The 14,949-nt window shown below is 37.4% G+C and overlaps 1 protein-coding gene across 5 annotated transcripts in view; it reads left to right on the top strand.

Annotated features, from left to right (window-relative positions):
* The window catches only part of LOC124254264 (TOX high mobility group box family member 3-like), a 145,437-nt gene that overhangs the window by 102,859 nt on the left and 27,629 nt on the right, over positions 1-14,949 (top strand). The window contains exon 1 of one of the 5 annotated variants that reach the window (XM_046688180.1): positions 6,308-6,740. The exons of the other annotated variants lie outside the window; for them this stretch is intronic. Within the exon in view, the coding sequence (XP_046544136.1) occupies positions 6,696-6,740 (45 nt within the window). The 5' untranslated portion in view covers positions 6,308-6,695. Of the gene's footprint in view, positions 1-6,307; positions 6,741-14,949 lie in introns of those variants that run through there. 5 annotated transcript variants of the gene reach the window in all.

A 14,949-nucleotide genomic window follows, 5' to 3' on the forward strand; every position in this document is an offset into this window, starting at 1 on the left:
CCATCAATGGTGGAGGACAAAGGGGTAAAGCCGGGCTGACAGGTGCATGCTTTGATGTACGGGCAGCGAGGGGTGCCATTGTCTTCCTCGCCTGTAAATAGCACCAACTATTGTTGTTCGGACAGACACACTCACGTTACTGCAATTTTTTTTTAAGGAGAGAATGTTATTCTTCTTGAAGGATAATTTCATTATTTAGGTCTTAATATTTTTTTCTTTATTTTCACCTGTTGTAAGCTAGCTGCAATGATGCGGGAGCTGTGTATGATGTATGTATTGATCTGAGGACAATCAGGAATCACGTCACCTGTTGTTGAGGGACGAGTCCTGCCAGACCAGATTCACAGATAGGACGCTCATCTGTTGGTTTTTTCATTATGTTTGATTGCCACTGCATTAATGTTCATAATATTCTATTCTATGCCTTTTATCTTGAATTGTTATGTTTAAAGATAATCATTATTTTTGAATTTCTTTGATATCAATTCATTTTCGTGTTTTATATGAAAATTCATTTCACATTAATTCTTGAAAAAGAGTTCTGCAGTTTTAAATTTAATACTTGAAAGGAATAAATTTTCCAGGCGATTAAGTCTACCTTTGTATTTGCTGGGGTTCATCCTGCTTCTGCTTAGAGATTAATGTTGAGCTGGAAAAAAAAGTGAAATACAACAGCTTGTGATCTTTGATTTGATTCATACAGCAAGTATGGGCTTAAAACATTCTCCACATCTGAAGGTTGTTGATACATTGTGGATCGACAGTTGGCACTGCGGGAATTCCAGTTTTGAATTGTTTCCTAGCAACATATAAGTTTGCCATGAAATGAATCAGGTGGTCAGGCCTTGAGATTTGTTTGAATATGATTAAAGCGTGCATCATCAGTATGGAATGTATGTAATATTTGGGATTACACTTTCTAGAACAGATTATGGCTCTTTGGGGGGAATGAGTCCCATCTGGGATTCGAACCCAGACTCACTTATTGTCAGTAACCTTTCTACCATCAGTATGGGATGTTGGTCATGACATCAGTCACGGGTTTGTGTGGTCCTGTCTTGATTATCTCTGAGACGTCGTCGTAGGAATAATGCTGCCTGAGATATAAAAGGTAAGGTGAGGTGAGGTGAGGTGAGGTGAGGTGAAATTGGGTTTAACGTCGTGCTTGAGAATATTTCACTCATATGACGAACGTGCATGCGTGTGTATGTGTATGTGCGGCTGCTTGTACTAGCCCAGACAGAAGCTGGTTTTATAGTGCTAGCTCACTGAGATACCATGCCGCAGTGAAGCATGAATACCCCACTCAGACACATCATACTGACTCCGAGCCGACCAGTGCTTGTTGTACCCAGTAATGCCGAGTGCCAGGCAGGGACCAACAAGTACCATATTTTAACGTCTTTTGGTATGACGCGGTCGGGGATCGAACCCGCGACCTTCCGCTCTCCGGGCAGACGCTCTAACCACTACACCACGGAGGCAGTCTGAGATATTAAAAGACCAATGACAAAGATAACACATTTAGGAGACCTAACTTGAAGTCACAGATGTTTCAGTAAAATGGAAAGTCGTAGTATGTTTTTTATGACAGGTGAGATCGGGATTGTTACTAAAATAAATATTCTTATGCTTTCTCTAACCACAGCTAAATGTGAAATGTAGTGAACATTTGGTTTTCCTTACAGGAACATGTTAATGTCATAGAGGGGGAGGGAAATCATGCATCTCTTTTGATCCACAAGATCATATGAACATTATTTTAATATTTCTTTTGAATATCTTTACTTTTTAAGGAACCAGAAAATGCTAATCTCAGTAAATTCTTGAAAGTCACAGCAATGACACTGTTGTGTTCAATGACACGGTGATTTATTGATATAATGGACATCATTAGCCGAGTGGTGATCTTTGTTACCATAGAGGCAACGATCTTCACTTGTTAACCATACTGGCAAGGCAATGATCTTTGTTAGTCAACCACACTGAAAAGGTGATGATCTTCTCTTCTCAACCATTCATGCAAGGTGAAGATCTTCACTTGTTAACCTAACAAGTTGAAGATCTTCACTTGTTAACCATACAGGCAAGGTGATGATCTTTACTTGTTAACCACTCTGACAATGAAATGTATCAATTATTCATTATCTTTACCATATGTATTCTCAAGTAAACAAACAATACAAGAAACCTATTTGGCTGTTCAAATAATAATATATTCAGTGTATATTGATAAACACTTAATGCTGTCACTTTTGAACTGTAATTGACAGCCATTGTCATATGTTCAATGTCAAGAAAAACAAAACTCATTTCTCAAATCTACAAAGCCTTTAAGTGAAAATTACCTGATATTTTTTTTTTTCTTTTTGTTAAATTGGATTTAATTTATATGGCCACATTTCTCCAATTCTGTTGTGTGGTGGATATGACATTTCATATCAATAACCGGCAAGCCCACCTGCCCTTCTATACATCAGTGTCACACGACATTTGAATTTCAAATTTCATGTATTCTAGCTCTCCTTCAGTGTAGTCCCCTTCTGATGCAATTAAATATGGGAATGATCCTTGCCTAGGGTAAACGTTACCCCTTGATAACCAAGGTAACGTTTTCCTCAGGGTAGGTTGTTGTGTCTGACTGCTTGCTGTGTGGGGAAGTATTCTGGCACTGTGCATACAAGACCACAAGCCCTCAAGAGGGAGTGGGGAAAATAGGAAATTAGGGGGAGTGATTTCATTTGGAAAAGCAGATGGTTACAGCACATGATATAATGCCTGGCTAATGAGGCCTTTCTTGGGACTACTTGTGAAGAATGCAGACTGAGGGATTGGTATTTTGTTATTTGGACGTATTTACCAACATATTGGACTTATTACAATGATGATTATTTGATCTTTCACCACCTTTAATGGCCTATTGTGTCTCATTAACTGAGTGACAGTAGTTTGTGGAGAAGGTGTAAAACCATTTGTAGCATTATTTCTTGTAGAGTCTGTTCATGGCATCTGGGTGTCAACAGTACATTGTCACTTTTACAAATTGCTTTGAATTTTGATGTGTTTATGTAGATATTTATGTAAAAACCTGTGTGCAAATTCGGCAGTTTTTAGACTTGTAGCTCAATATTTAATTGTAAACCTTAAAGAGTACTCTTTAATGTTACAATGATTTGCCTTGCAGGTGATTAGAAACAGTCAAACATGCAGTAGACTTTTTCATATACTGTACTTTGTATGTTTATGTATAGGTAAACATCTGTTGAGAAATAATGGGTACTGTTAAATGACTTATACCTGGCATGTTACCAGAGGCAGTCAAATATACACAAGTTGTAATTCATATACAATACTAAACAACATTATGTACCGATGCCTACTTATGTATTATGTAGTTATGCCCACTTATCTATATGTAATATCTGCAAAGAAAGAATGGTCAATGTAACACCGACTAAGGCCATATGCCAAGCCTGTAAATACTACCTATTTATGTATGCCTTGTATATGTGAATATCTATTCATAATTAAAATGTCATGTAAACATGTACTGGGAAATAAAAACGCTAAAATAAAAAAATAAAAAAATTCTGCAGTTCTATTACATGTCAATTACTTGTTAGTGTATGATCGTATAATTTGGTTTGAATTCATGTCACAAGTTAAACAAACATTTGAAGGAATTTGATAAACTCAATGATTAGAGGCTACAGCTCTGAAATTTGGCAATGTATATTAATTTCAGATAAATTCTTTGTCAATATATGATAATACAATTTTGTTTGATTTAGCTTATGTAACAATTTTAGTAAAGTATTCTGTAGGTATTCATAGTGAGTAAAGAAGGCTTTATGCTGCTTTGAGCAGTATTACAGAAATAGTTTGTACACTTTGAACCCTTGAGGGCCTTATGAGGGATGAGTAAGCATGGTTTTACCCTGCTTTTAGCAATATTCCACCAATACCACGGTAGGGGACACCAGAAATGGGCTTCACATATTGTACCCATGTGGGGAATCGAACCCGGATCTTCGGCATGACGAGCAAACACTTTAACCACTTGGCTACCCCACTGTCCCTCTGTGTGATGAACAAACACTTTAAGTACCTGCCTACCTTCCTGACATTGCAGGTATAAATAAAATGCAATAAATAAATCAGGTAAATCCAAGTCCTAAACAGATGAAGTCATTGTGACATATTTAAGCCTCATTCACATTTGCAATGTAAATGGTCAGCTGTTTTAGATGGTAAAAGTGTTAATGCACACTTTATGACTGTTTCCTACTGTATTGATCAGGAGTTGTCTGTCCGCTATCACCGAGAGTGATTCAGTTGAATTATGCAACAACACTATTGAAACAGATAAAAAATGTCCAATGTTGAAACTCAGCGAGCATCTGCCTTGTCCCGACATATTCAGTAGCCATTGCACTACTACACTGTTAAATTGTCAGAGTACTAAACATGTCTAACATTGGTTTCCTCACATAATCAGGAATTTGTCTAGGACATTTAACTGGTTTGGCAGGCAAATTGGATAATTTTGTTAAATTTTTCAAAATTGGACTTTTTTTTTAAAGTTTTTATTTTCTGTTTTCAGAGAAATTTTAAGATTGCATTGAATGTAATCATTTTAAACTAAGCTCTTCTCCTGTATTGGTACAGAAATGAAATCAACTCAAAAAGTTCATAACATTAGTTGTCACTATAACAGCATGAAATTGGAAATATACACAATGAACACTGTTTTGAACAAACATGCTCATAACAAACTGATGGATATAACAAAGTTTGGTTTGTTTTAGTCCTGGTCGGACTACATTTGAGTCAAAATGTATATAACAACCTACTGTCATGACAACAAATATTACAATATTGAACAAACAGTATGGATAACAACTGCTTTTATTTCGTGAGTGCGATGTTTCAATACAGATTCTTCTAACATTGTCAAGCAGGACAACGATACAAACATCTGTATCGAAATGTCACATTCATGAAATAAAGAAGTTGTTACCGATTTAGTTTGTTCAATATTGTACGTCCCATCTTCTAAAATGCCACACAGAGAAGTCAACAAAAATTAGTGGTCCCTTAGAGTTTGTTGTGGCCATAGCTCACTGTAATTCCAAATCTGGAATTTTACTGACATTTGCAGCCAAATATCAGTCTCTGAGGACTTCTCAATAAATTCCTGATCATTTCATCTTTATATTTGCTTTGTGCCTTTTGAAGTGTCGGCCCCATAGGATATTACAGTAATTGGATTCTTGTTGTTACATAATTTGAATAATTGTAAAACATACTGAATATTTACACCACCTTGTTGTCTTGTATGATGACAACTTGCATTTCATATATGCTATAACTTGAAATATCATTTAGTGTTTTTTTTAAAAATAAATTCCCAAGCACCCACCTCAGGTTTTGTTTGAGTTGAGTTTTATGTCACATCGGCACTATTCCAGCCATATAGCGACGAGACCAAGTCTGAATTCATACACATTTGGGGTTTGATTGAGATTTTGAGGAGCTAGGTTGCCTGTCCAGGGTTTGAAGTGTTGATGATTATGGCTGGTACATAAATGCATCAGATTTGTCACAAGTGTGTCAGTGTTTTCTTATTCATTCGTAGTCTTCATATTGAAGAAGTTTGACACCTTCAGTGAAATATTTACAGGTGAAGTGTAGGAAACGGTCTGTATGACACATGATTTGTGTCATCTGTATGTCATACAATATTGTATCACACGTACATTTCTTATCTAATGTAATCCAGCATGTTTGTCATAAAGCATTGCAGCAAGTCTGGTGGCGTAACTCACTGGATATTGCCACTTGCTAATCATGTCTTTTTGCAATATTGAACAGTTTGAAGTCAAAAGGGTTTGTCATTTCCCAATAAAACTAGTGTCCTAGAGTCAAACATCAAAAGTGAAATGAATCTGTTAAATGTGCTACTGTTTTGTACCCTTAATGGAGACAAAAACCAAATTTTCATACCAAACACAAAAATAGATTTCAAGGTTACATCCTTTAGTGCGTGGTAATTGTGGCAGTGATGTGAAAATTCTATATAACTTATATTGCTTCTGCACCTACACAACATGACCAGACATTTGCATGCTGGAGTGATTCTGTGTTATGTTATTCCATAGACAAACATGACATGGAGTTGCTCCACTAACAATGCTACTGAGTGATACAACATGATGGTATCCCCAGTTGAACTTTGACAACTGGCAGTACTACAGTAGGATGTTCTCAAGTGACGAGTGTTTGTTATACATCTTCAACTGTGGCTTTCCATCAATACAGCAGCATTCTCACTGAAGGAAGTCTTTGATTGGCTGCCCGACTCCCTGAGTCCCCCTGCAGTAAAAGGGGCTATTGAAGGGAGCCTAATAGACCGCTGCTACCACGGGGGAGAACAATGCAGGGCTGACTGCTGTCGTATTGCCTGTAGCTGTGTAGTACTAGCAGTGCTGATTGTCAACATCTGTCATCCCGCGGCACACACCTTCACACTCTATCGTTAGTGATCCACTCCGGACACTCAGGTGAGATCGGGATTGACCACAGTGGTCATGAGTGGTCAGTGAGACTGTGTACAGGACTGGACTCAGCTGATTTTGTGGTCACTTGTGTGACCGGACAATATATTGGATTACGTTCCAGCCACTCGACTCAAAATGATCAGGGATCTGTGTACCCAAACGCTGGTGACCATGGATGCTGTAAGTAGCTTGTCAGCTTACACTTGTCAACATTGTTGTACACTGAAGACATACGTGGAATATATATTTCCCATGCTATAAACAGTATATTGATAAATCAGGATATAATAAGATATAGCTTCATATTCCACATTGAGGCGTGTGACCTAGGATTTACCACTGTAAGCTGCATCAATATCTTTAGTGCTTGTTTACTACTAGGGATGTTCCCAGGGTATCTCGCCATTCTGAATGTTATTATTTTCACTATGTTATTTCATGTTATTTATTAATATTTCCCTGAAATAATATGGTTATGAATTAGAAATGTTTTTGTATAATGAATTTTATGCCCATTTTGAAGAACTGATTAATATCTGTTATATTCACTTGTGAGTTTTCTGAAACAGCAATAGCTGTCGATGTCGTGTGTCATCAATTTTGTATCTGAAACAAAAAATGCTTCTTGAAACTGATAATACTGGTACCTACCCAAGAACGCATAAAAAAAGGACTGTGTTGCTAGTGCTTCAGCAGCTTCAAGTATTAGGACTGTTGTTTACATCAAGAATTTGGGATGTAGTGTAGATTTAAGTCTGAAGGGCTGTAGTGTACATTAAGCACTAAGACTAGTGTTCATCAAGCAGTAGGACTGTAGTGTAGATTAAGCACTATAGGCCTGTAGTGTACTTAAAGCTTTTTGACTGTAGTGTTCATCAAGCAGTTATCCTGTAGTGTTGATAGAGCACTGGAACTATAGTGTACATTTATATAGCTCAACTAAGCACTAATGGCATTTAGAAGTGATGCACATAAGGAAGAGAGTTATTATGGATGTCAACTTCTTTATTATGAGGAACACAATGTTAAAATTAATTGATTATAGTTATCATATTTTGGAGCTATAATGCCTTCCAGTTAACACACATTCATGTGTCCTGATTGAAGTGGGGACATTGTGGTCTGATAGTGTTATGTATATTGACGGGTCATTCTGATGCTGACAATTGGTGTCCTATGTGCCATAATTCCCTGACTGCAGAAAGTTGATATTCCATTTAGTTCATGGGTCACTTCAGGGCCGGTGGGGTAGCCTAATGGTTGAAGTGTTCTCTCGTCATGCCGAAGACCCAGGTTCAATTCCCCACATGGGTACAATGTGTGAAGACCATTTCTGGCGTCCCTGCCAGGATATTGCTGGAATATTGCTGAAAGCAGCTTAAAACCAAACTCACTCACTCTTTCACTTTAACTTCATTATAAATCACAGACTTTGCTTATGACATCACAGTAGACACTCATTACTGTTTTCTGTCTGTGATGATTTTGTTTGGTTTATATGATAAAGTCACAGAAGAGATCCAAGATCTGTGTTGACATCCTTGAAATGACCTAAATCACAGTGTTTTTATACCTCACCCTTTTCTTTTGATATCCTTGAAAAAAACTCAGAAAAAACCCAGATGTTTTGATAGTGAAGCATCAGCTGTGCTCTTCAAGCAGAATTAACCTATTTGTGAAAATTGATGACATTTTTCACATAGCTGTGACTAAGTGTGATCTTTGGACCAATAAATCTGATCCCAGCGTCTGATGTCAGGCCTCATTGTGTGGGTGACAAGGCTCCTTTCAGCTGCCAGTTCCCTCACTCTGGTCGACATCTTGGGCAGGTCTTACAGATAATACAGATTGCATGTACAAGTTCATCCCCCACCCCTGGTGCTTGAGAGGATACAGGGGGTGGGAAGGAGGTGGTAGTAGGGGGAGGGGCAATTTGGTGTGATCTTAGTGACAAGGGGAATGGTAGTCACTGAAGTCTGAAGTTAATTAGAGGGTGAGATGGTTTTTATAGTGTGTGTTTTTGTTTGAAAGGGAGAGAGAGGCTGTACACTATACAAGTTGTTTTTGTTTTACAGCAACATTTTGATAGAATAGCTATCAGAGACGACAGAGACATATTATGATAAATCTTTTATAAAAGACAGGGATTATGTTTCTTCTCACACTCAACTGAATGTCCCTAACCAGATCTGTAATGAGTACCTTGCTGTGTATTAGGGTAGACCAGTCACAGTGAGCACAGCTTCTAATTGTAATTGTTTTAATTTCTCAGTGAAAATAGTGAGATAACCCAAGACCAAGTATATCAGGCTGGGCTTTCCCAACTTCATCAATATTAGTTTTTGAAAAAGAATCCTGAATCGGAAGTTTAATCAATACCTGTGTGTGTGTTTTGTATTTTCAGGTGTAAATCTGTGATGCACAGGTACATAAGAGAATTAACCCTCTTTATCAAGCTTCAGATTCCAGTGACTGGAAATTATTCATCTGTACTGATGAGAAATATAAACCATCCAATGACAGGAATATGCTTGGAGGAAGAGCATTAATGCTTAGAGACAATGGTTGACAATTCTGACATATGTTTGATGATGTCTGACAACTTGAATGACACTAAGTGACCCTAGCCTTCTGTAGTCCAAAGACAAAGTCCATTAAACTTCAATTTGGTTTAGTATTTTGAGTTAATGATACATAGTCCTGCTATGGTACACTGAAAATGTTGGAGCCATGTTTGGGCGAGTGGATTAGTGTTTGACACAGGCCGGAACTGTGAGTAATGGTCAAGTTTGAGGGTGTCGCTGATATATGGGTGTCAGTAGTGGAGGGGCGGGAGAACACACGTTACTGGTGTTGGAAGGAGGGTGTGAAATGTGGGGATCTGACAGTGACTGCGACAAGATGGATGGAATCAAGGGGTGAGTGGTGACAAAGTGATGGTGACAATGAAATTAATCCTACAAGAAGTGAGTAGGGGGATGGTAATGATCTGTTTTGGATGAGCGAAGGGATGATGATGCGAAAAGATGTAGTTGTGGAGGAAGAAGGAGGTGTATTCAAGACGGATGGATGGAGACTAGATGACAGATGGATGGAAAGATAGGATGGAAATGAAAGATGCATGGAAAGTTGGAATGTACATGACTGATGGATGGAAAGATAAATGTAGATAAGAGATGGAGAAAAGGATGGAAAGATAAAATGTAGATAAGAGATGGAGAGAAGGATGGAAAGATAAAATGTAGATAAGAGATGGAGAAAAGGATGTAAAGATAGTGTACAAGACATACATGGAAATATAAAATTTAATAAGAAATGGATGGAAAGAGAAAACGTTAATAACAGTTGGAGAAATGAAAATTTGAATGAATATATGAGATGGGAAGCAGGATGGAACGATAGATTGTAGGTGATAAAAAAAGATAGAAAGATAGTATAAGATGACAGATGGATTGAAAGACAAATTTAATGAGGGATGGTTGGAAAGATAGAATGTCAATATGACATGGACAGAAGGCTGTGAAGATAAAATGTAGATGACTGATGAATGGAATGAAAGAAATTTGATAAGAGATGGATAGAAAGATAGAATGTAGATAAGACATGGAGAAGAAGATGCAGAGAGATGATGTAGATGGCAGATGAAGGGAAGGAGGAAGACAAGTGTCACCTGATGTGATTTGATAGATGAATTCCGTGGTGTTGAGGAAATGTCAGCTATTGTAGAGCCATGACAAGGGTCATTATCTCGGCACTATACATCTGGAGGAGAAAAGTAAGAAATTGGTCTAAATTGTCATAATTGCTTCTACTTTGTGTGCATGAGTAGGTTTGTGGCATAGACAGAGTATGTAATGATAGTTTTATGTTTGGAAGTAAAAGGAAGAAGCTATTATGTCCATATATGGACTGTCTTCTTCTACCCGTGCACCTGCTCTGATGTGAAGGTTATGCTTACTGCTGACATAGACCATGAGCTAGACTACTTGTGTACATCAAGGACTTGTTAATCGTCATTCGCCATGTCATTTAATGTTTTAATGCTCTGTGAGCATATGTCTTGGTAAAGGGCTAATAGTTTTATCAAACAAAGAGTTTGTTTGATTTGGGAATAAAAGTATTGTAGCTTCTTGTTTATAATTTTATCTATAGTGCAATAGATAATGATGTTTGTGTCTGTAATTCAGTGAAAGGCAGAAATGGCATTAATTTTTTATTGTGCTCCAAGCATAGTATTGACAAAAGGCAAGTATTTATTTATTCATATTAATAATTCAAACTGACAAAGTTCTTACCGTCAGTTACAATGTATGTTAACTCAGTACAGGGGCACATTCAGCCTAGACTGTTTTCAATGCCCACCTAAACCTTACTCCGTTTAATACTCCAGAATAACTCCCACCTAAACCTTACTCCATTTTATACTCCAGAATAACTCCCACCTAAACCTTACTCCGTTTTATACTCCAGAATAACTCCTACCTATACCCCCAGAATAACTCCCACCTAAACCTTACTCCATTTTATACTCCAGAATAACTCCCACCTAAACCTTACTCCGTTTTATACTCCCAGAATAACTTCTACCTATACCCCCAGAATAACTCCCACCTAAACCTTACTCCATTTTATACTCCAGAATAACTCCCACCTAAACCTTACTCTGTTTTATACCCCCAGAATAACTCCCACCTAAACCTTACTCCGTTTTATACTCAAGAATAACTCCCACCTAAACCTTACTCCGTTTTATACTCCCAGAATAACTCCTACCTATACCCCCAGAATAACCCCCACCTAAACCTTACTCTGTTTTATACCCCCAGAATAACTCCCACCTAAACCTTACTCTGTTTTATACCCCAGAATAACTCCCACCAAATCCTTACTCCATTTTATTCCTCCAAAATAACTCCCACCTAAATCTTACTCCATTTTATACCCCCAGAATAACTCCCACCTAAACCTTACTCTGTTTTATACCCCATAATAACTCCTACCTAAACCTTACTGTTTTTTACCCCAGAATAACTCACACCTAAACCTTACTCTGTTTTATACTCCCAGAATAACTCCCGCCTAAACCTTACTCTGTTTTATACCCCAGAATAACTCCAACCTAAACCTTACTCTGTTTTATACCCCAGAATAACTCCCACCTAAACCTTACTCTGTTTTATACCCCCAGAATAACTCCCACCTAAACCTTACTCCGTTTTATACCCCTAGAATAACTCCAACCTAAACCTTACTCCGTTTTATACCCCCAGTTGTGATTTTCCCAGTATATCAGACTCGAACATTCCTGTGAAGAATAACTCAGTATGCTCTATTTGTAATTTTTTTGTGTAATAACATCCTTATATCAGACTGGTACCTTCCTGTGAGCAATGACAAAAGTATATTCTTGTTATGTGTGATAACACAATTATATCTAACCTGTGTAGAATCACACAAGTTTATACTGCCTTTGTACACCATTCTTCCCAACCTGTGCCTTTTTGTGTTATATCACCAGTAAATCTGAAATTTGCCTACCTTTGTGACAGGACATGCATGTCCAACCTCTGCCTTAATGTATCATAACACAAAGTCAAATGTTTACCACTTGAGTTAAAACTCAACATACACATAGGGATTTTGTAAACCGATCTTATATAAGAAAGAGCTTTTTGGAGCATGATAAAGAATATATCATTTGAGGTTTGAGCAAAAAATATTTGCCAGTCTTTATGAGATTCATTTTTCAAAAGTAAAATCAAGATTGAAGTAGCTAGAATTAAGTTCTTTTGATCTTATTTTACGAGGTAATAATGTTGATCTAAGCTGTTATTTGTGTGAATGTTAAGTGACAGTAAATTTGTTACAAGTATGGTGATGTACGAGGTAATGTGGGCGGTCCCTCGGAGCAGGTGATAGCTGGAACAGCTGTTGGGGGGGGGACGCTGTTGCTGTCGATGGTCACAGATAGCCATCACGCTTACACAGTAGCAACCACAGCCATGCATTCACTACATATGTACGCATTAGGAATGTAGAAATTAAAAATATTTACATTAAAAGAAAATATTGCTGCTTAAATACTTTTATTTAATGTGTCCTCGTAATTTCAAGAATGTTCACAATACAGAAGAGTTAAATACCTCAAATAATGTTACCTTTCAAGTTTGGTGTTTATTACAAAGTGTTTTTATCGGAGGTGTAGGATGGTCGTCTTTATCACCTGCTGCTTGTCTAGCATCACAGGGTCACTAACACATCGTTTATCATCTTCATAAAACGTTTTACATTTCTGCCACACAATAATATAATGCCGTGTTCACACCTGGACAAACACTTGGCTTGAATGCACACAACGTGACTGAATTAGCCATTATGCTGTAGTTCCACCTCTTGCAACCATGATGTAATTGAGGCATGATATATTTCAGGTGATATCAACACTGTTTAAAACATTAGCCAATCAGCATCTGTCAATAGACAGGTGGTATACACCGTATCCCCCAGGCAGCGCTCCAGATGGGGGTGGGGGAGAAAGCAGGAGGGGGTTGGGTAATGGATGGGTGCATGGAAAGAAGGAACTATCGATATATCCTGAACAATGTCACCCTAGGGAGCATACAGATCCATGCAGCCTGCAGTCTAGTACAAGCATGGGAAAGAAATGAAAGATCACACAAAATCATGTGATAACAGTTTGTAGTCATGAGACAGTGGTAAATATTTTTGTGTCATAAATTGTGAATAACTTGATTCATGTCAGTACAAGCATTCCTTCGACAAAGAGAATGAAAACATAATAAGATGATTTTGACAATTTATGATTTAATGTCATAATTAAAAGTAATAATTGGCTGTTGTCATATCCTTGATGTTAGACATAGTATAAGAAAATACTCAAGGACCCTAGGATTTCCAAGCAACACTGTCTTATATCTCTAGCATAAATTTATATCTGTTAACAATTTACAACAAGCAGAGAAACAAATTTTGTGTACGAAAAGTTTAATGTACTTTATAAACTATATTTGAAAACAGTAACCATTTATACAAACTAACCAAAAAAGTCTAATCTTATAACCACTGCCTTGTCACAATGGGAACATTATGTCACCTGTTCAGTTGTTTGGATAGTAGTATGTAATATTAATGATGTGTAAATTGGGCATTATCATGAAGTCCCCATGTGTCATTAAAGCACCAAACATATGTTCCTGAGATTATTGTAACAAGGGAGCTAACAAATCCCTGCTGAGGTGGACAGATGTCCAGCCCTAGACTGAGGTGGCCAGTAACTAAACACTTCTTACTGTTGTATAATATCTATATCCCTTACAGCTAGAGGGCATGTTCATTACGAAAGCCTATTGTGTTCATCCGAATGGCTATTGTGTTCATCCGTAGATCAATCTGTTAATCAACCATTAATGGATGTGTGAGCACAATGGTGGCCAGGCAGACAGGCCATGGATTACCCACTCATGGTAGTCATTTCAGTGTTTGGTTTCTGTAATGGAGCTGCTAAAAAGATTAATGTGGGATAAGTTTCCTTCAATTTGGGATGGGGTGTTTTGGGGAGATGCTTAACCAATGTAGTGACAATTTGGATGAGTTGAAAGTGTAGTGCTGTTAATTAGTGGTGGTCCGATTAATTGAAGTAATCGAAGATTGGTCACAGTGACTATACGACCAAGCAATCGATCATGTTTTCTCATAATCGAACACAAACAATTCTGGAACACTTGTTTTCATAAACAATATATTTCACAAGGTTGGATTTGTCTGTTACATTCCATAAGCACTACAAGCTCGTTCCAAGTCATGATTGAATATATCTTAAAGACTCTAAGAAATTTATGTTCCTTACATACTTGTCATCCTTTAAAGATATGAAATTTTGCACCATATAAACCTAAAGAACTACATGGTTTTTTTCCCTTATTTGAGCATTAACAAAAATAACCAGGAACATTCCCTAAATGACGATAACCAATTATTTTCGATGATTAATCGGTTGTAATGAACCAATCATCAAATATGAGATTTTAACCAATTCCCAACACTAGTGTTAATAACAATAAACATGTACTGCTCAAAGGAAGGTAAGGAACACTGATTCTTTTACATTGACGTCAATTAGCCATGACAGATTAGTTTTTTGGTGTTCTTTAACATATTTTGTATTATACCCCCTATAATTCAAATTCTAAATCTAAATCAAGGTCCAGATCCACAAAGCATTCGTAACATCATGACCTGTCTTAATTCTTTGGAACAGTGGGTAGCCTAGTGGTTAAAGCGTTCGCTCGTCACGCTGAAGACCTAGTGGTTAAAGCGTTCGCTCGTCACGCTGAAGACCTTGGTTTGATTCCCCACATGGGTACAATGT

Source organism: Haliotis rubra, unplaced genomic scaffold (assembly GCF_003918875.1).
Source record: "Haliotis rubra isolate DU_JTF1 unplaced genomic scaffold, ASM391887v1 Scf57, whole genome shotgun sequence".
Lineage (NCBI taxonomy): Eukaryota > Metazoa > Mollusca > Gastropoda > Lepetellida > Haliotidae > Haliotis > Haliotis rubra.